Source organism: Drosophila guanche, unplaced genomic scaffold (assembly GCF_900245975.1).
Source record: "Drosophila guanche unplaced genomic scaffold, DGUA_6, whole genome shotgun sequence".
In the NCBI taxonomy this organism is placed as follows: Eukaryota; Metazoa; Arthropoda; class Insecta; order Diptera; family Drosophilidae; genus Drosophila; species Drosophila guanche.
Genome location: NW_022995759.1, coordinates 527,853 through 547,220, shown reverse-complemented (window position 1 = coordinate 547,220; position 19,368 = coordinate 527,853). Strand labels below are relative to the sequence as shown.

General features: G+C 39.0%; 2 protein-coding genes and 1 long non-coding RNA gene across 4 annotated transcripts in view; 1 reads left to right on the top strand and 2 right to left on the bottom strand.

Annotated features, from left to right (window-relative positions):
- LOC117590598 (mediator of RNA polymerase II transcription subunit 26) lies at nt 1-7,264 on the bottom strand. Of its 2 annotated transcripts, XM_034283365.1 has the most exons (6): nt 7,107-7,264; nt 6,633-6,804; nt 5,673-6,573; nt 4,842-5,510; nt 4,689-4,778; nt 1-3,412 (listed from the first exon to the last, which is right to left on the bottom strand). In XM_034283365.1, the coding sequence occupies exons 2-6, from the start codon at nt 6,696-6,698 to the stop codon at nt 351-353; spliced, it is 4,788 nt and encodes a 1,595-aa protein (XP_034139256.1). In that variant the 5' UTR covers nt 6,699-6,804; nt 7,107-7,264; the 3' UTR covers nt 1-350. The 2 variants fall into 2 exon arrangements, with proteins under 2 accessions (XP_034139256.1, XP_034139257.1); XM_034283366.1 differs by lacking the exons at nt 4,689-4,778; nt 4,842-5,510 and having other exon boundaries at nt 1-2,069; nt 5,746-6,573.
- A 7,047-nt stretch (nt 7,265-14,311) lies between these two features.
- On the top strand, nt 14,312-15,657 carry LOC117590612. The gene is made up of 3 exons (XR_004574315.1): nt 14,312-14,599; nt 15,505-15,550; nt 15,608-15,657. It is a non-coding gene; the product is annotated as an uncharacterized LOC117590612 (long non-coding RNA).
- LOC117590611 (transcription factor SOX-5) overlaps nt 14,498-19,368 on the bottom strand; it is a 46,789-nt gene continuing 41,918 nt past the window's right edge. The window contains exons 5-6 of the mRNA XM_034283401.1: nt 16,675-17,592; nt 14,498-16,526 (exon numbers count right to left, since the gene is read on the bottom strand). Coding sequence (XP_034139292.1) covers nt 15,624-16,526; nt 16,675-17,592 — 1,821 coding nt within the window. The 3' untranslated portion in view covers nt 14,498-15,623. The remainder of the gene's footprint in view (nt 16,527-16,674; nt 17,593-19,368) is intronic.

The window sequence follows — 19,368 nt, the reverse complement described above, 5'->3', positions numbered from 1 at the left end:
TTCAGAGTACAACTAATTTATTTACAGTTAATTTACATTTGATTTGTTACCTTATGTTTAAATATGTTCTTAAATATTTCAAAATATAAACAAAAAATTATTTTTAAGAAAAGACTTTAACAGAAATCCAAGTGATTATGCAATCGAAAGTACTATTTCTGTCCATATGCTTATATTATGTTTTTTTGTGGATTAATCATGAAAAAATATAAAATATTAAATTAACGAAAAAATAGCTTTGATTGGACATAACAATTTAACAGAATTTAGAGAACACATCAGCATTAAATGTAATTGGCCAAATTTACTTTATATTTCTTCCGAAATCATCCGTAAGTGAAATGTATAAATTATTCAAGCACAACGTATGGCAGAACTATTAAGGGCTCATTATTATATGATTGCAATTGAAGAACTTGGTGCCACTCCTTAAATTTCTGAATTCGGGTACAGTCCAAATCAGCGTAGCAGGATAACGCAACGTCTTTCAGGGTGGTTCGTCGAGTACCTGTTTGGTGCTCAACACTGGAGTGCATATGGGGCTTTAATTCAGAATTTTCGATATTCTGTTCAATACATTCGCTGAAGTTGTTGGCTAAGACTCTTGGAGAAGTATTACTAATGACGTTTTTATAAATGGTATCATTCAGTATGGAGCTAGTATTTATGCTATGTTTAATTACATCTAAATTGTTGTTATTATAGCATAGATTATTCACATCATCACAATTCTCATTTTGCAGTGACGCCAGCGATGCAGTGGATTGTGGTACGGGTGCGTCGACACTGCCCGAGACCGCCATCACCGTCGGTTCTTTCATTTTCTGTTTTACAACACATATCGAATTAAAAGATGTCAGCATTCCATTGTTATACACTTCATTAAGTGTGTCAACTTCGACATTTTCAGCAGCTTCATCTAATACTTCATGATTTTCGATCTCGCCCTCGCTCTGGCTATCGCTAACGTCAACATCATTGCTAGACGATGATAAATAAGGACCCTCTTTAATTTTATTTTCAAGTGGATCTTCTACCGTTCTCTCGGCACTCGTATCAGTCTCAATATTTAAGCTGTATTTTTCAAAAGTAGTAACTTTTTTTTTAGCTTCTGCTCCAGATTCCTCTGAAGTAAACCCGCTTTCGTCATCATCATAGCTTGAACTGCTACTACTGCTGTAGTTTAAAATCCTCTGTTTTCTGCCTGCATTATTCTTTTTGCATAGTTCATGATTGAAAAAAAGCTTTTTATGAAGTTTTATGTCGGACACGGTGTTTAGATCTGGGTTGGGTTTGCAAGTGAACAAATGTTTTAGCTCTAAATCAATAGTTCTGCCTTTAAAATCCGATTTTCGACGAGATAGACGATAACGACGTTGACGATTCGGATGACGATTCTTTTTGGACAATAAAACTCTTTTACTATAATCCGTTGGATATAGGGGAGCGCTTAAAGTACTTGATTTGGACACATTGTGCCGATTAGAGTCAAAAAATGAATTTCTTACGTTACGAGTCTCGGATGCATTAATAGGTGAAGTAGCAGAGATTGAGTTAGCTGGAGAATTGATTTTACTTGGTGTTTTCTTTATTGTCATTACAATGTGATTATTGCTAACGCCACCCATGGGTCGTTGAACAACTGCATATTCCTCGTCATTATTATTTTTATAGTCGTTCTCGACTTCGTTATCGTTCTCTATACCAGTTTCGGATTCACTTTCACTAGAACTGCTGTTTTTGCTACTGCTAAGGTTCGACATTTTTCCGTTCAAAGAAATTTTAATGCGCTTAATGGGTGGATTTTCTTCAAAATGTATCGCTTTCATATTTTTCTCTTGACGTTTTCTACTAGTTTCCTCTTGTGCCGGTTCTATAGTTTGGACTCTGTACCGCTGAGACCTCTGATTTCTAAGCTTTTCATTAATGGAATCCTGTTTTTTTTTTAAACTGAAGTTGCTAGACTGGCTAGAGTTGCTGCAACTGCTGCTACTACTGCTACTAAGGCGACTGTTTTTCTTATTCTCGTATTCACTGCCCTTATCGCTTGGCTCACCTTTCTCAAAAAGCGACTTGCTATTGGCCAATTTTAGAAGGTTGTAACTTAAAGTTGGATCGCTCTTGGTCTTCAAATTGACTTGCATTTGCACATTGTTTTCGGTATTATATTCATGGCCAGAAACTGGTATGTCAACATCCACTTTCAGTGGACTAGCACAATTATATTTCATCTGCATGTGGTCCGGATACAGGTCCAAAACTTCTATTGTACTCGGAATCACTGTTAATGGAGTCGGCGGGGATTTAACTTGTTTTTTCTTAATCCTTCTTCTAGCGAGACGACACGTTGGCAAACACTTTGCCACTCCAAGAAACGCTGTTACTTTCGATTTGAAGTGTCTGGTCTTGAAAGATCTTGTAAATGTCATAGAACTCAGATCCTTTCTAATCCGGTCGTATGTAAGGGAGCCATATTTTGGTACAACGTCAGCTCCATCCGTGACTGTGTAGGTACTGCGGAAGTCGGTTATTGTAGATTCTGAGACAATAGATAAGTCGATGCTATCCCAATTGCCGTTTATATTTGGTATGTAAAAGTTGTGTAACGCATTTATATGAAAATTATTCACTTGGTTGGTTTGCACGTGAAACCTTTGCTTTGCAACGCAATCTGGATCCTCGTGGCAGGTGAAAACAGGAATAGCGACATTAAGTTCTTCACTGTTTTCTCCCTCCTGGTTGTGACAGTTGACTCGATTTTGTACTGCATCGATATTTCCACTAGCAACATCCAGAGGAGCAATATTCAATGGTAAATGGGCAAGGGAGGTATTGAAATCTGAGTTTTCTTTGGTCTCTTTCAGTTTAATTGGCGGCATACGAATATCGTTAATTATTGATTGCAAAGGGTCTTCGCCCTCATCAAAATCCAAGTCAAATATGGACCTAACTGGTTTCGCCGGGGTATCAACTAAAATATCATTGTCACTCAATCGTTCAATTTTGGGCAATTGCTCTTCTTGGTTTTTATGACAAGAAACGTTATCATTATTTGAATCGCTCTTAGGATCGCCCGCAACGTTGTCCGAACCTAAACTGATTTCCTCGCCCAAAGGGTTGGATAGTTCTTCTATAACTAGGCAGGTGCACGGTACAATCTGAGCTCGGTATAACTTTTCAACTTCATAGACACTCACTGGGCCTTTTATGCTGTGAATAAGATGCATTAGTTGTGTGGTAACATCGCTATAGCTGTCCGACTTTAAAGTGTGCATCGATGTTTTTGCCAGAGACAAAATCTGGAGAGAGTTGCTATTGCTGTCCAGTGAAGTACATTCCTTAATTTCCTGCGACTTGTTACTATCTTGAGATGGCTCTGAAGTGATGGTGTCACTATCCGTATTAGCGGCATCTGCAAAAAATAACTTTTCTTGTAAGCTTTCTCTGAAAGTGGTTTATGTTGACATATGGGGGCAATTCTTTTTTAATAAGTACTTGCAAGAAACCCACACAGCTACTATCCGAAAAATATTTATTTATTAAAATTAAAAGACGCAGAAAAAACGGAACATTTCACATTGCACTATCCACTATTAACACTTTTGGTGGCCAAAAGCTAATTTTTAAAAGTTAAAACCAAGACGCGGTTTTTTGCGCTCTTTATTAGAAAAAGATTGACCATCAAAGCCGCGTACCAGAAATGTTCATAGATGGCGCCACCTTCACAAACTCTGCTGTGAAACCTAGCGGTCATTATTGCACAGCTGGGCAGGGAAAAAGTACCAATTTTATTGATGTTTTAAATATCTCATAAATTAAAAAATCCGATTAACTGATCAAATTTGTTTGATGCATTTTATTCAGTAGGCTTTTTACTACGTGTTTTGTAATGTGACCGGTATCTAGTGGTTGTCGATGTCTTCGTAATTATGTCAAAGTGAGGCTTTCAATTTGTATCAGTTCGTAGTGAAAACTAATTTTCGAAAAAGTTTTTTTTAATAGAGTGCCACCTAGTCCCACCTTGAAACCTATTGTGTGTATTAGACCATTAAATGATTGGTAAAATGTCTATAGTCAGAAAAGCCACATTTGACCACAACTCTTACAATTTGCATTTACAGATTATAACCTCAAATGGGAAATTTCAATGTGTTTTGCTGTTTGGAACACAATGAAGAAGAAAATTGTGAAGTAGGGTACCTTTTTGCATTGCATTTAAGCCACAGTATTAGTCACTAGCTGTTTTGGAGGGCTAGAGTGTAGCCAGTGTAATGTTGTTTTATAATGGAAACTGCTGAAGAGCATGCTTTGTGGGAGAAAAAATTCGAGTATCTTAGATTTTGATGTTTTTTATAGAATCGTGATATGCTAAACCTATTTCCATCCTTTTTTTGATTCTAACATTTTGAGAAAAAAAATTACAAACCGTTTTTCCGTCCTCTTCTATTCTTAACTAAACCAAAAGACTAAATCCAAAAATCTTGATTCGTTCGCGAGTTATTAATTAAGGACAAGAAAAGTGGTCCTTGGGACTATAGTGCATTGGTACGAATCACTGTAATACGCGTGTACGTGAGCAGCAGCGCCACGGCAGAGCCTTGTCCTATACGCAATAGATATGGCCGTGCCGAGCCCTGATCTAAGGCTGATTTGGTCGCTACAGATTCTGACAACGACTGGGAACTCACCTTCATTTTTAATTGAAAATTTGTCAACCCCCATCAGCGTAACATTTCCTAAAAAAGTTTCCATGATTTGTGGCGAAGGGATCGACGTGTCTAGGAATAAATATAGATACATATAAAATATGAAGCAAGCTCAAATATTAATAGGACACTAACCAGAACAAGATGAGGTTGGTCTTGGCATGGGAGCACGGGTAGTCAGTTCTCGAGATATGGAGGAATTTGAGATATTACTTGTGGACGACTGCACGGCAGTGATTAATTTCCTGCTCTGAATTTCACTGAAAAGTTCTTTAGTGGTCTTCACCTTTTTCACACTAGAACTAACGCCAAAAAAAATTTGCTCCGACAGGCTAGACGATTCCTTGGCAATTACAGCGTCCACGCCCTTTGAGCCTTTTTTCCGTCCACGTTTTTTAGGAACTTGAGACTTTGATGAGCTTTCCAAATAGTCAGTCCTACTATTTGACTCGTGGACAAGTCCAATCGAAGGCATTGGCATTTGTATTGAGTCATCAACTTTATCTAATTTTCTGCGTTCTTCGACAGTGGGAGGAGAAAGCCGACTGCAGGATGTACTCGAGTCGTTTGTAATTGAATCTTCAAGTATTGGTCTTTCTGATTCATTTTGTCGGAATACGGTATTCTGTCCGATCGGCAGAGCGGAATTATCCTGATTTGAACTATTAGATTGGTCGACTGTCTTAAACCTGCCGGTGAACGTCAGCTCTGATGAATTTGGTAGAAACCTATGCTGCGAGTTCAATATAGCTGCATCCCCAGATAAGATTGAGCTCATCGAGCTATTAGACAGAGAAAAAATTTCTACAAAAAAACAAAGTCAAAGATTAATACAAAACTAAGTTGGTGGCATTCAAATAATGTTCTTTCTCTTGATAGAATTGAAAGAATCGTTATATTTATGATTGATAGGCTCTACAAGTTAAAAATACTTTTTTGAACAAAAAATAAGTGGTTTTCTCATACCAGAGTCTGTTGCCTGAGCTGTTTGCGACTGGCCTTCCTTTACTTTCGCGCTGTATCTGGAGTGTTGTCCGATTAATTCGTTGTTAGCCAAGAAAGAAGACTTTGACCTAACCCTTTCTTTATGCTTTTTATCCTTTTTAAATTTTTTTGGCCGAATGCACGGAGCAGGCGATATTGTGAGAGGTGTTGACGCAGCTATTGTGGATTTTCCCCGTATTGTACTTTCACTCTCATTGTCGTTGTCGTCAGAATCAGTTACTATATCGATCACAATTGAAGCTTCACTTCTTTTATCATTTCCGACATCCGATGAGATTGATACAGAATTCAATGACTGTTCATTTATGAATGGGAGCGGCAGTCCAAGAGACCTAGTTTGGAATTGTGGCTGCGGTTGCTTATGAGTTTGCATTGACTTGCTAGAGTTGCTTTCTTCGCGTTCAAATTTGCTTATATTATTAATAAGGTTTGCGAAATTTGAATGTGGCTGGGCAGGCAGGGCTGCAGGTGACTGTTCAGAGGAATCCATATTTGAGTGCAGATCTGAAATCGTTCGGTGTGACGGAACCGAAGGGGAAATGGGCAGATGAACAACTGATTCGGCCAAGTTGCTTTCTGTCGTTGCCGCTGTATACTTGTAAAAATGTGATGTTTGCGTTGTCGGTAGGGATGAGTGCTGACTGTGATGGTGCTGAGAATCATTAGCCGTTTGCTGAATCCCCACCATTTCTCGCCACATCTTCAGTAGGGACTTCGCACGTCTGGCAAGATGTTCATCTTTGGTTCTCCGTCTAAGTTGGTTTATGTACTTCGCCAATCTGGTGGCCTCCAGTTGCTCCTTAGTGATCGTTGTGCCTTCGAGAGCACATATGACAGAGAGAACCGCATCCATATTGACGACCTGTAATTATTTTTCTATAAGCAATAAGCAATTTAATGGTACAAAAGAAGTAATCTTACATCATAGTTTTGATCAAGAGCCTGTGAGAGGTGAGAGGTGAGTTGCTGGATTTGATTTTGGTTCATTTATAGATCCCGGATAATCAAGCCTGCCTGATCCAGAACGAAGGAACGGCAAACAATTATTTATATGTCTGACCCACGCGCACAGTTAAAACACACTTTACTTGAGCTATCATTAATTTGCAAAGAGAAATACATATTAAATTATTAGTTTTGCAACAATTTATTTTAAATTATTTTAAGCTTCACTGTGTGTCTTCATAAGGATAGTTGCCCATGTGTAAGTACGTGGAAACTACAAGTACGTGCGGTCGAGGGTTTTTTTTTAATATAAACAGACAGAAAAAATGGTCGTATTGTAAAAAAGAAATAGCATTAAAATAAAATGTATGCATATGCATGTGTACACATGTATGGCTGTGAAATGTACAAGGCTACTTGCGAACGCATGGTTTTTCGGCCTGTTCTTACATATTTATATTATATGATTGAAACATTAAATCAATTTTTTTTTTAGGCACACTTGTTGAGTACTAAACTGTTTTAATCGGTCACAAAATAAAATAAATTATTAACTAATTTTCAATTCCTCCGATACTAGCACAATTCGCCATTTTCTTTGACAGCGTAGATGGGAGCTCATCGATAATGTAACTATCGATATACTTTGTATTGTTGAAATTGAAAGCCATTATTCGAATAGTTGGACCGAGAAATAGGAACAAAGATCTACATTCTGAAACATCCAAGCGGCTTTGCTCTGCTTTACTCATATTTGTTTGATGACCTATTTTATAAATCAATTATGGATGTTTGTTAGTTTTCACAGAAAGATACCTAATTTTTGTATTTGTGATACAGAAAAATTGTAGCACAGATAAAATATATGCTAAAACTGTAACTTTTGGACGCTGTTTGGTAAAGAGCCGGAATATAATTAATAAGTTTTAACTCAAGACTATTAGGTCGTCTTCATTATATGCTATTATCTAACCCTTTTGCGCCTGTTTTGATTTTTTCCTTCCTCGTGTCTTGATTCGGTCGAAAACAGATAAACCAAATCTATCTTTCGCTTAGCGATGGAAGTATTTAATCGGAACAGTTTTTTGGTAAATTTTCTGCTGATCTGAGTACTCAACTGCAAAATTCTTGCGACAAAATTATCTGTAAAAAAAGCAGGGTTGATATCCTTTCGCTTGTTTGAAAAATCATCCCTGATTTTGTCGCAAGAATATTTTGCGTGCCTGTACTGGACTTAAAGATGCTCCTAACCAATATAATATAAAAAATGTATTATATACCATAAAATATTGTACGTTCGTACATTTGAATAGTAATATGGAAGCAAGTTTTTTACGATAGATGAAAAGCGATGCAAACCGGAGCGATTCCGGTCGCTCAAATTTTCATAAATTATAATTGGACTAATTTTTCTCTATATTTTTCAAATCGATGGTCACGTATTATTGGCAGCTCGGCGGTGTGACCAGGTGTAGACATTGTTGTTTTGGTGTGGTTTTATTGCCATTATTGTCTCTGAGTACTAGGCGGTCATCAGGACGGCCAGACGGACTGACAGACAGACATGGCTCAATCGACTCGGCTATTGATGCTGATCAAGAATATATATACTTTATGGGGTCGGAAATGGTTTCCTGTCTGTGTTCCATGTCTGTCTGTCCGTGTTTTTCAAAAATGAGCCACGCCCCCTTCCGTCACCGCAAAAGAGCGAAAACCTTCCAAATCTACAATTTCAAAGATAAAAAAAACTAAAAACGCCATTCCGTAGGAAATGGCCATATCAATCAGATCACCAAATTGGGATCCGATCGGATCATTATTATAGCCACAATGAAGAAATTAATTTCCAGTGGCTAAACCCACCCTGTCCCGCAGCTTTTGTTGCTCTTTTTACATTCTCTCATTCACACTATGCTTCCGCTTCACTCGGCCCCTGCTTCTGCCCTCCCCCTGGCGCTGACTCTTCCGACTTTTAACCCACCCCGTCCCGCAGCTTATATTGGTTTTTGTTTTTTGTATGAGGGCGCTGCCTCTGCCACGAGTCTGCAAAGTGTGGGTCTAGGGAAGGGCGGCGAGCTAACGGAGCGTGCTGATGTGAGAAGTGTTGTAGATGTAGATGACAGATGAAGAAAAAATTTAAAATTTGACAAAACACCGCTAAGGTGCAGATGCACTATTGTCCCAATGACCAGTTTCGGTGGCCAAAAGCTAATTTTTAAAAGTTAAAACCAAGACTCGGTTTTTAACGCTCTGTATTAGAAAAAGAGTGACCATCAAAGTTTCGTACAAGAAATTTTCATAGATTTTCAAGAGATTCAAATTTTCACTTTCGAAAAATCTGATGTGTAACCTATCGGTCATTTTTGCACAGAATGTGCAGGGAAAAAGTACCAATTTTATTTCTGTTTTAAATATCTCATAAATTGGAAAATAACTATCACTATATTAACTATCAAATTTTTTGGATGCAATGTAATTTCTGTAATGTGAACGTTATCAGTGGTTGGCGATGTCTTCCACATCTAGATGTAGTCCTGAGTGCCGGGTATAAAAGTTGTGACGCGTAAGAAGCGTCTCACACGTCCCTTCTCGTTTATAGTAGCACTAGTCTAAAAGTGTTTAGCCCTAATTTTCCTCGAATATTAGCCTAACCATCTATCTTTCCTGCATGCTCGAGACCGGTTCGGTTAATCGCGCCGCGCGTCATGCGGCAGCGCCCCTTGGTCGGTTGGGCGGGAGGAGGGCTGCGTTCTGCTGGGTTCCGCGCGTAACAGGCGTTGGCTTGGTGTCGCATGGGCCACTTGATGGTGCAGTCATTGCATATCAACGTCCAGACATACTATAATTATCAGCATCAATACCAGAGTCTATGTCTGTATGAGTGTCCTTCTTGTTTGTCGGCTGGTACTCAGAGGCTACAAGGGCGGTCTGAAAAGTAATCGTCCTTACCAAAATGTATCATATATCATTCGATTAGACTTTCCTATCAGCGAAAGGCTGAGAAAGACAGGAGTTTTAGCAAGGTAACTTTTAGATTTTTAAGACAAGACTTAAGCCTAGTACCCATATCGAAAATAAGGGGCCGCTAGAAAAATCAGGGATGATATTCGTATGGAACCGATAAGAAATGTTGTCGCGCACAAGTTACTTTCTAGCGGCTTTCAGGCCGAAATAATCTAGAAAGTCAGACGATGTGGCATCGATAGTATTTGTGTGGTATTGATAGTTTTTGTGTGGTATTCGTTGTTATGTTGCTAGCAGCTCTACAAATATATCTCTGTTCCATATTCCGAGAGGGTACCTAGCAAACAGAGAGTAAAGTCTCAATCAAATGGAGGCAACAGTGCCGATGAAGTTGAACGATGAATGACCACCGTGCTTCTAAACTAACTAAAGGTCATCAAACGGAAAAAAAGGAAACAATTATTATAGATTAATGAGATTACATTGAATTTATTTGCATTTTTAATATTTTTAACTTATTTGAACGCCAGTATCTTCATGTTGCCAAGACACAGACACAGCTGGGCTGTTAACAAAATGTTTTAAGTTGTTTTCCTTTTGGGACCAAGTACTGCTCCACAGGGTCGTGCCAAAGGGTGATGGCGACAATATGGGCTCGAAACCATCCAATCCAATGAAGAATAGGAAGGGTGCTTGGATGCGCCGTTTTACAACTTTACATCGGGCAACGGGTTTCCATAAATGAACACATATTTATATGATTTATAATACTCAAATGTATAGACAACGACCGCCTTGGTTTCTTTCCTGCAGATATGGGTTTTATCAAAGTTGTCGGCGCTTATTTCGCAGATTGTCCTCCTACTCCGATCATGCAAGAGTCGCCAATCCCACTAAAAGCAATCTCCTGAATGGATCAATTTTGTATTCATTGTTTTAACCTTTTATTCAATTTTCACACATTTTCAAAGAGGTAAACAAAACAAAACAGCTGCCTGAGAAGTGTAACCGTACGGAATGCGGGTTTCACCTCTGGCCACACTCTGCTGCTAGCAAAATATATCGCACATTTTGCCAGCAAGTTTTTTTTCGATCTGAGTACTAGGATTTAAAAAAAATGAATTTGATGTGCTTATAAAATAAATATATACATATTATTTTTTGTGAGAAAACCCCGCCACCAAATTTTGCATCCAGACTTCTGTATGCTCACACTGTTACAAGTGTATTTAAAAAATGAGCCACGCCCCCTTCCGCCCCCGAAAAAGGGCGAAAACCTCAAAATCCACAATTTTGAAGATAAAAGAAAACTAAAAACGCCATTCCGTAGGGAATGACCATATCTATCAGATCAATAAATTGGGATCCGATTGGATCATTATTATACCAGAATGCAGAAATTAATTTGCAGTGACTAAACCCACCCTGTCCCGCAGCTTTTGTTGTTATTTTTACATTCTCTTATTCACCCTCTGCTTCTGCTTCACCCGGCTATTGCCGATGCCATCCCCTGCCAATGACTCTTCCGACTTTTAACCCACCCCGTCCCGCAGCTTTTATTTGTTTTTTTTTTTTTTTTTTTTGTGCGGACGGTGCCTCTGCCTCGTGTCTGCAGTGTGTGGTTCTAGGGAATGGCGGCGAGCTAACGGAGCGTGTTGGTGTGAGAATTGTTGTAGATGTAGATGACAGATGAAGAACAAATTTAAAATTTGACAAAACACCGCTAAGGTGCAGATGTAGTACTGAGTGCCGGGTTTTAAAGGTTGTGACGCGTAAGAAGCGTCTCACACGTCCCTTCTCGTTCCTTTTCAAGTCTGCTTCGTAATTTCATGAGAGCGGGGACACATACATAAATGATGGCAATGCGTGTATCTATTCTTTACCTCATTTGCGTTTTCATGTTTAGCGCTCACATGCCATTCCTTCAAATTTGAGACTTTATAAAGAAGCTTGCCCCAAAAAAAAAATAAATTGATTTTGTATATCCTCTCTATACTCATATATTTGTTAAATAAAGTTAGGACGAAAGGGATAAACGGTTATAAACATCTAAATATGTATACAAATAATGAATAACGGCAATTGACTTGGCGTTGCAAATATTTTTCATTAGAGTATTCAGCGTACACTGTGAGAATAAACATAGTGGAGACATGACAGCTGTGCCGAAAAAGAATTTATTTGTTTTTTATTTTTCAAGTCGTTTTCGTAGTCTTGTATGTGAATTGAAAATTGATCCATGCAGGCCTCTTATAAATATGTGTACATTTATGGAAACCCATGGAACGATACCCTGCATATTCCGCAGTTTGAAAATATGACAGAGAATTTGCATATGTCTGGGAATAAAATCTGCAGCCTCCTTTGATTGGTGGAGCAGCAAGGCCGTGCCAAGGAATATTTGCGCCCGTGGCAAAGTTGTAAAACGGAGCCTCCAAGCACCCTTACTAATCAAAATTGGATAGCACGACTCTGTGGGGCAGTACTTGGTCCCAAAAGAAAAACAACTTAAAACATTTTGTTAACAGCTTAGCCCGGTCTGTGTCTTGGCAACATGAAGCAACTGGCGTTCAAATAAGTTAAACAAATTAAAAATGCAAATTAATTCAATATAATCTCATTACCCTATTTGCTTTCTTTTTTTGCCGTTTGATGGCCTTGAGCTCGTTTGGAAGCACGGTGGTCAATTTATCTTTCAACTTCAGCGGCATTGGTGTCTCCATTTGATTGAGACTTTACTCTCTGTTTTGATAGGTACCCTCTCGGAATATGGAACAGAGATATATTTGTCGAGCTGCTGACAAATACTATCAATACCACAAAATAATATCCGCTGACTTTCTAGATTTAATCGGCCAATTTTTTTGTCGATCTGAGTACTGCCTGGCGTACAGCCGCTAGAAAGTAACACGTGCGCGACAACATTTCTTATCGGTTCCATACCAATATCATCCCTGATTTTTCTAGCGGCCCCTTTTTTCGATGTGCGTTCTAGGCTTTCAGCTGTTTGTCCATAGATTTTAATGTCAGTTAATTAAATGTAAAGAAACAAATAATAAACCCTGAACGAAATTTTGTGATGACCTAAAAAATATTAACATATTTGCATTTCAAAGCTTATTGTTTTTCACACGGTACGCTAAAACCACATAATGTTGGGGCCACTTGCATTAATCAGCTATTTACATAAAAAAAATTCTTTACAAGGAGATCTAAGATACTTAAAAAATACTTACTCTGAAAAACACTAAAAAATAAAATACGAGATTTTAAAAATTCTTAAAAAGAAAGTTGTGCCATAGACAACAAAATTTTCGTCAGACCATTTATAACCCCCTTAAACGGCCATTACTGCACAAAATTTTGTGATGACCTTACAAAAATGAACATATTTGCACTTTAAAGCATATTGTTTTTCCAACGGCAAGCTAAAATCACATAATGTTGGGGCCACTTGCATTAATCAGCTTTTTAGATAAACAAAATTCTTTACAAGCAGATCTAAGATACTTAAGTATCTGTGACACAAAAACAGCTACCTCTGAAAAAAAACTAAAAAATAAAATACCAGATTTTAAAAATTGTTAAAAAGAAAGTTCTGTAATAAAAAAAAATTGTCATCAGACCATTTCTAAACCCCTTATCTCTCATAAAAAGTGGGTTTGGTTACTTGAGGAAAAAATCGGGTGGAGAAGTGTAATTAGTTTTCGTTCCAATGCATGATTAAGATTAAAATTCTCTGTTGTTCTTTTCTAGCGTCGTATGTGTTTCTGTCGACAGACGATACATATATTTTATTTTTCGATTCGTGATGGAAGTATTTAATCAGCTGTTTTTTTGGTATATTTTCTTCTGATCTGAATACTCGACTGCGAAAAGATGGCTGCGAAATTTTCTGTCGAGCAGAAAATTGGGTTGATTTCTTATTGTTTGAGGAGTAATATCATTCCTGATTCGGTCAACCGAAAATTTAGTGCATCTGAGTACTGAGCTTAATGAAAAAAATGTTCCTATATGTATTGCATACTAGTTACCTTTTAGTTAATTTAGAAACAAATGTCGCCATAGAATTATATAGTAATTTCTTTTATTTGACATTTAATTGTTTGACCTTTGTCGCAAGGTCAGAGAAATGTCCCAATAATGACCCCATAAAGTATAAGTCTACATGTATTTTTGATAAACATCAACAGCAACGCCCGTCTTGATAAGCGTTACAAGAGTATTTCAAAAATTGTCCCAGGCCCCTCCCGCAATTTAATCTTTAAATTTTACAGAAACGAGAAAAGCAGGCCCGTAAAGTATGAACATATCCATCTGACCCTCGAATTATGGTCAGATTGGATCATTATTATAGGCTGAATGAAGAATTTGATTTGTGGTGGCGGGAGGAAGGTAATATTATGGACGGATGGTAGGAGAAAAAGAGAAAGAGTTCCAGTGAAGCAAGAGAAGGGCCAGTCCAGATTTTCAGTCAAGTCTAGTGGAATACGGCAGATATGTAACTTTCTAGCCACATTTTTTATACATTTGTATGTATCAGTAGCCCGATTAATGAAATTGTGTATGTTCCTGTATTCCCTGATGTTTTTAGACAATTATATATTTTTAATTTAACTGATATTTTAACTGAAATGTAAGATTTTATTGCACTTTTATGTAGAAACTATTGTTATGTATATGCATGTGTGCTTCTTAATTATGTATGCATCGTTTGTAGCCTACACCTAGAGAAGGATGACCTGTGCTCTTTGCTTATAGCCAGAAGAAAGCTAAGAGAGTAGTCCATGCGATCATATTGACATAAATTACATGTACATATTACATATATAGTGTCTAAATAATCGTTTAGCTCGTACTTGAGTGTACGTGTAGTCATTTTGATTTCATTGTTTAACATTTTAATATGTATTTTAGTTGTGAGTTTTGATCAGCACATTCACATTCATAATTGGATCAGACAAAGCTACGAAGAAAGGGTAAATAATATTAGACAAATGTCAATGTTTAATTGGTCTATTACTTAATGCGCTACTATTACTTTCATTTTTCTGGGGGATGCAGGCTGATTGGCAGGTTTAATATTAGATTTTCATACATATGTCTGTATATGTATGTATGTACGTATATACTATATACATTTTTGTATGTTCTTGGTATATTGATTAGTTAAAATAGCATCTTAGAAAATCAACCATACGCACTATGAGTGGTAAACAATCTTACAACTGTATGTATGCATATATGAACATATGTAAATGTGTACATACGTACATATATCATAATGAAAACCTTGAGCCCGTCTTAGTACCTATACAAATTAGGAATACTTATGCGTGATTATGTCGTATACTCGTGCATACGAGTTTGTTTGTATGTATATATGTATGTATGTATGTAGAGCATATGATATTAACAACGTGACTGTTAACGTACGGCTAGGTGTATATGTATGCATATTGTGATGTTTTGTATGTGTGCCTACTCATGAGAAACTTTTAATCGTCGATGATGGAGTACCATCATACAAAATTTGTATAAACAGACATGCATATGTATGTATGTCTTGTGTTTATGGACTACGCATTTGTGTATTTATAATATTCATATTTTACAAATATTAAACGTTACTAATTTATGTATGTATTTATGTACGGGATATTTTTCTATAGCTACTGCATTGGTGCATGAATGGCACAAAAATTGCAACGTTCCCATGAATGCTCTGCTGGTTCCGAATCGCGCCTCAGACGGAGCATTCTGCGAACAATTGATTCACAAATTAATTATTAATAACTATTTAACATATACATATGTAATGGCACTTGAACTGAAACTTATATGACTATACAAGGACTATCCTAACATTTTTTCTATTTACAAGTCTACTGCGAGCAGCATTATCATCCCTCTTATATTCGTACATAAAGGTATGTACTTCAAATCAGCTTTTCCGTGGCTGTTTTGTACGGCGTTCCTCACTTAAGTCTACAGATGGCCACCTTAGTCGTCTAATTCCCGCTGCGATTGAATCTCCATTTCCTCTGATGAAAAACCAGAGGGCGATAAGCTTTCTGCTGGATAATAGAAAGTGCCAGTAGTCGCACAGCCCAACGGTTGTGAAGGAGGAGTTCCACAGTCATCACCATGAGCTGCAGCCGCAGCGGCCGCTGCTACAGCTTGTGTCATGTCCTGTAAATGATAGACAGCGGCTGCAGCCGCAGAATGCACATGAGGTGGACCATCCTGTCCACTTAAGCAGTCAGCAGAGGTGCCTCCAGGACCCCCAGTATTTGCGCCACTAGTGCGGCACCAGAGCTGCCTCATCTCTGCTCGGCGGTTGCGCATCAATACTTTATACTCTGATATACGCATCTTCTTTCCGTCCACGATACATGTGCGTTTGGGACGCGGCCGGTAGCGGTAGTCTGGATGCTGCTCCATATGGAGCTTCGAGAGACGCGATTGCTCCTCATAGTATGGTTGTTTATCAGCATTCGACATAGCCTTCCAGCGGGCGCCCAAAATTTTGGATATATTTGAATTGTGCATATCCGGGCAGGCTTTCAAAATCTTTCTACGCTCATCTTTTGCCCATACCATGAAAGCGTTCATTGGCCGTTTAATATGCGGCTTGCCGTGGCCATGACTGTGACCATGGCCATGCCCATGTCCATTACCATGTCTCTGCGGATGTGTTGTTGACGGCTGCTGAGCACCTGGGCTAACTTGATTTTTGTTATAACCGTCTGGGTCTAGCGTCGCGGAAATTTCCGAGTTCGTCCCGCAACTGTTTGTGGAGTCGCGACTGATCCGCGCCGCCCGTGATCCGCCAACTCCAATACCAGTGGGGCACAATGTTGGACATGCATCGCCCGTTACGCCAGCGGAATTCCATATTTGGCTCTTAAAATAAAAATGCAAAAGAAAAAAAATGATTTTGGTACTCTGCAAAGTTTAACTCTAGCTTGCAGAGGCCAAATTCGTCATGACCGTATCATTATCTATATATGGCGATTATCTTTAAGAACACCTCTGACAATTTTTTACTTACACGAGTTTTTACAAGTGGGGCTTCCATGTCTGTGTAATGATGTGGGGCTGCATGATGCCAGCCCAATGGCGGACTGGATACTACGGGAGTAAGACTTTCACGCTGATCTCTGGGGCAACAGCTGGTTGGAGAAGAGCTGGGCGATCCTTTCGGCTTGGTAAGGTTCAATGGAACCTCCATTTCGGATTCTTGAACTGAGTCCGAGAGACTTGCCACACTATGATCGGCCGGCGAGGATGGAAAGGTTAGAGCGCATTCTTCTGGAACACTGTGACTCTGGGCTAAGGCTGTTCGACCGTGGGGTGACTCTGGTGGTGTATGGCTGTACGAAAGCATTGAATAGCTATGGCTCTCCTGCACGGGAGACTCTGGCCTTGACTTGCTGCTTCCTCTCAAAGCACCAATCTCAAGCGTTGCCAGTGTACCAGAGGCATCCGCCGGCTTATTGACACTTGTCGACAGTGCGAGTAGATTATTGTTGCTAGAACTGTGGTTGTTATTATTGGAGGCAGCCACAGCCGCTGCCGCCAAAGCGGCCTGAATGTGTGCCGCCGCCACCGCTGCTGTCGGCCACATTGGTTGCATGGCCATTTTGTGTGCGCTCGTTGGTCCATGATGACTATGCTGGTGCTGTGACTGCGGATTTACATTGCCAGGCATGAGTTGCATCAACTGCTGTGCAGGTACTGGTGGACGCAGGAAAGCTGGAAGAAACGGTACCAAGTTGCCGGTACTAACAGAAGCTGCTTGCTGCTGATGATGATGATTTGGTACTGCAAAACGTCCTGCCCCGAACTGTGCGTTCAGCTGGTGATGCAGCTCCTGCAGGCAGCTCTCTTGCTGTAGCCTCTGTACATTTTGGAGTTGCTGCTGCTGCTGAACACTTGCATCAATGTCGGTCATGCTGTCGAACTGAGTCTGCAACGAAATGAGGAAATTAAAGCTTTCAGATATCAAATAATCTATAAATGCATTAAAAATCTGAGAACATGTACATGCAACTGATGATATTCAGATCAAACTGTTGACACCCTTAAGCTGCCTAGACTTTTTTAAGATAAAGATAGATATCTTTATGTATATTGGATCACAAACTTTTTATCCGATCTTTGTGACTTAGTATATTTATTTATTTATCTTCAGGGTCCTTCAGGATCCTTCCTTCATAATGGGTAGCCTTCTGAACATAGCTGTTGCATATGGTATACATATAAAAAAGGCTTTTTGGATCATTGCTGCTATGATTAGACGTCGAGTTGTGACTAGATTATTAGAAAGATCGGTAGGAAGGTTACGATTTTTTCGAAGCTCATTAGTGTTTCTGTCAAAGGAGTTAGAGTGGAAAAAGTTGCTAGACTAAATGCGACAGTATGTACGTGTATGTATGTACATGAATGTGAACAGAAATTTCTGAATTCTGCCTCCGTTAAAATTGCCTTCATCCAGGAACGCATCATTGGGCTGATTTGACTCGAAAACAGGTTCAACATGCTTAACGATGGGTTTTAAAAAAATATTGAAGCAATATACTATGCACAGAGTAGATTAGGTGCGAGTATGCACATTTGATGCTTTGATTTAATGTCACTATATACTCGCGCTAGGAGAAACTCTTTAGAAACACAGAAGAGGCACATTGCTTGTTCGCTGAGTTTGAAATATTCTGAAGTACACATTGTACATGTACATGTACAATGTACATTTATATTATTTTGTAGAGTCCTCAGCCGGATTTCGGATTTTTACTTAAAATGACAGGTGGCTCACCATTACTGCCATTACTGCACTGTAAGAAAGCAGATTGCAACTTCTGCAGGGGTTTATCACAAATGAAATGAGTGGATGTGGCCAAAAAGTGCTCTTTGCCTGATTGGCTGAAGCACTGCATTGGGACGGACGCCTTTTTCTTGCCAATGACAAATCGCAACGAGACGCGTATCCGTGTGAGTTTCTGTAGCCGACAGAGTGTGTCCCGATGATGTCGAGTTCCAATGAACAGGACTGTTTGCTGCTCTAGCCCCCCACGCGACCGTTATCGGAAGGCACCAAAATTCGACAAAATCTCTTTACTGTTAAAAAAGTCACTTAGGGATGTTAAATTAATTGATAAATATATGTTCATACATAAATACATATGTATTTCAGCTGACAATATGAAAATTTTTAGGGGACAACATACTTTTCTCAATTCAGAAAATAACTCGACACTATTCTGTTGTTTGCTTGTCCGCGTCGCCCGAAAGATTGAGGCATCAGTCCGTCAACAGTACACTTTTCTCATTTTCCCATACAACCCCGAAAGATTGAGGCATCAGTTCGTCAACAGTACACTTTTCCCATTTTCCCATACAACCCACTCTGCTAACGTCACTGTTAGCTGGGCCCAAAACATCGACTCTCTTCTTAGAAAAGCTTAACATCTAACAATTGAATAGCTGCGAGAACAGCTAAGAGCGCAGCATAGTTTTCTTCGCTCTCTGTTAGTCTTTGAGTCTCTTTAACTTCTCTTTATTGCGAATCATTTGCTCTCTCCCCCAGCGCGCAGCTTTTAGCCGTCTACCTGTACTCCTCCCACCCACCCTAGTGCTTGAGGTCAGGAAACAAGCAAAGCAAAGCACCACGACACGACAGACAGAGCGGTTGGGTTGGCTGGGAAATTGATGTGGATGTGGGCGTGTATTCAATTGTTCTGCA

What these genes read in the sequence shown, in the direction of transcription:
- LOC117590598 (XM_034283365.1), bottom strand. Translation starts at nt 6,698, where the DNA reads ATGAACCAAAATCAAATCCAGCAACTCACCTCTCACCTCTCACAGGCT. An exon ending in CTCTTGATCAAAACTATGAT is followed by an intron (nt 6,574 to 6,632) that starts GTAAGATTACTT and finishes AAATAATTACAG; the next exon opens with GTCGTCAATATGGATGCGGT. An exon ending in ACCAACCTCATCTTGTTCTG is followed by an intron (nt 4,779 to 4,841) that starts GTTAGTGTCCTA and finishes ATTTATTCCTAG; the next exon opens with ACACGTCGATCCCTTCGCCA.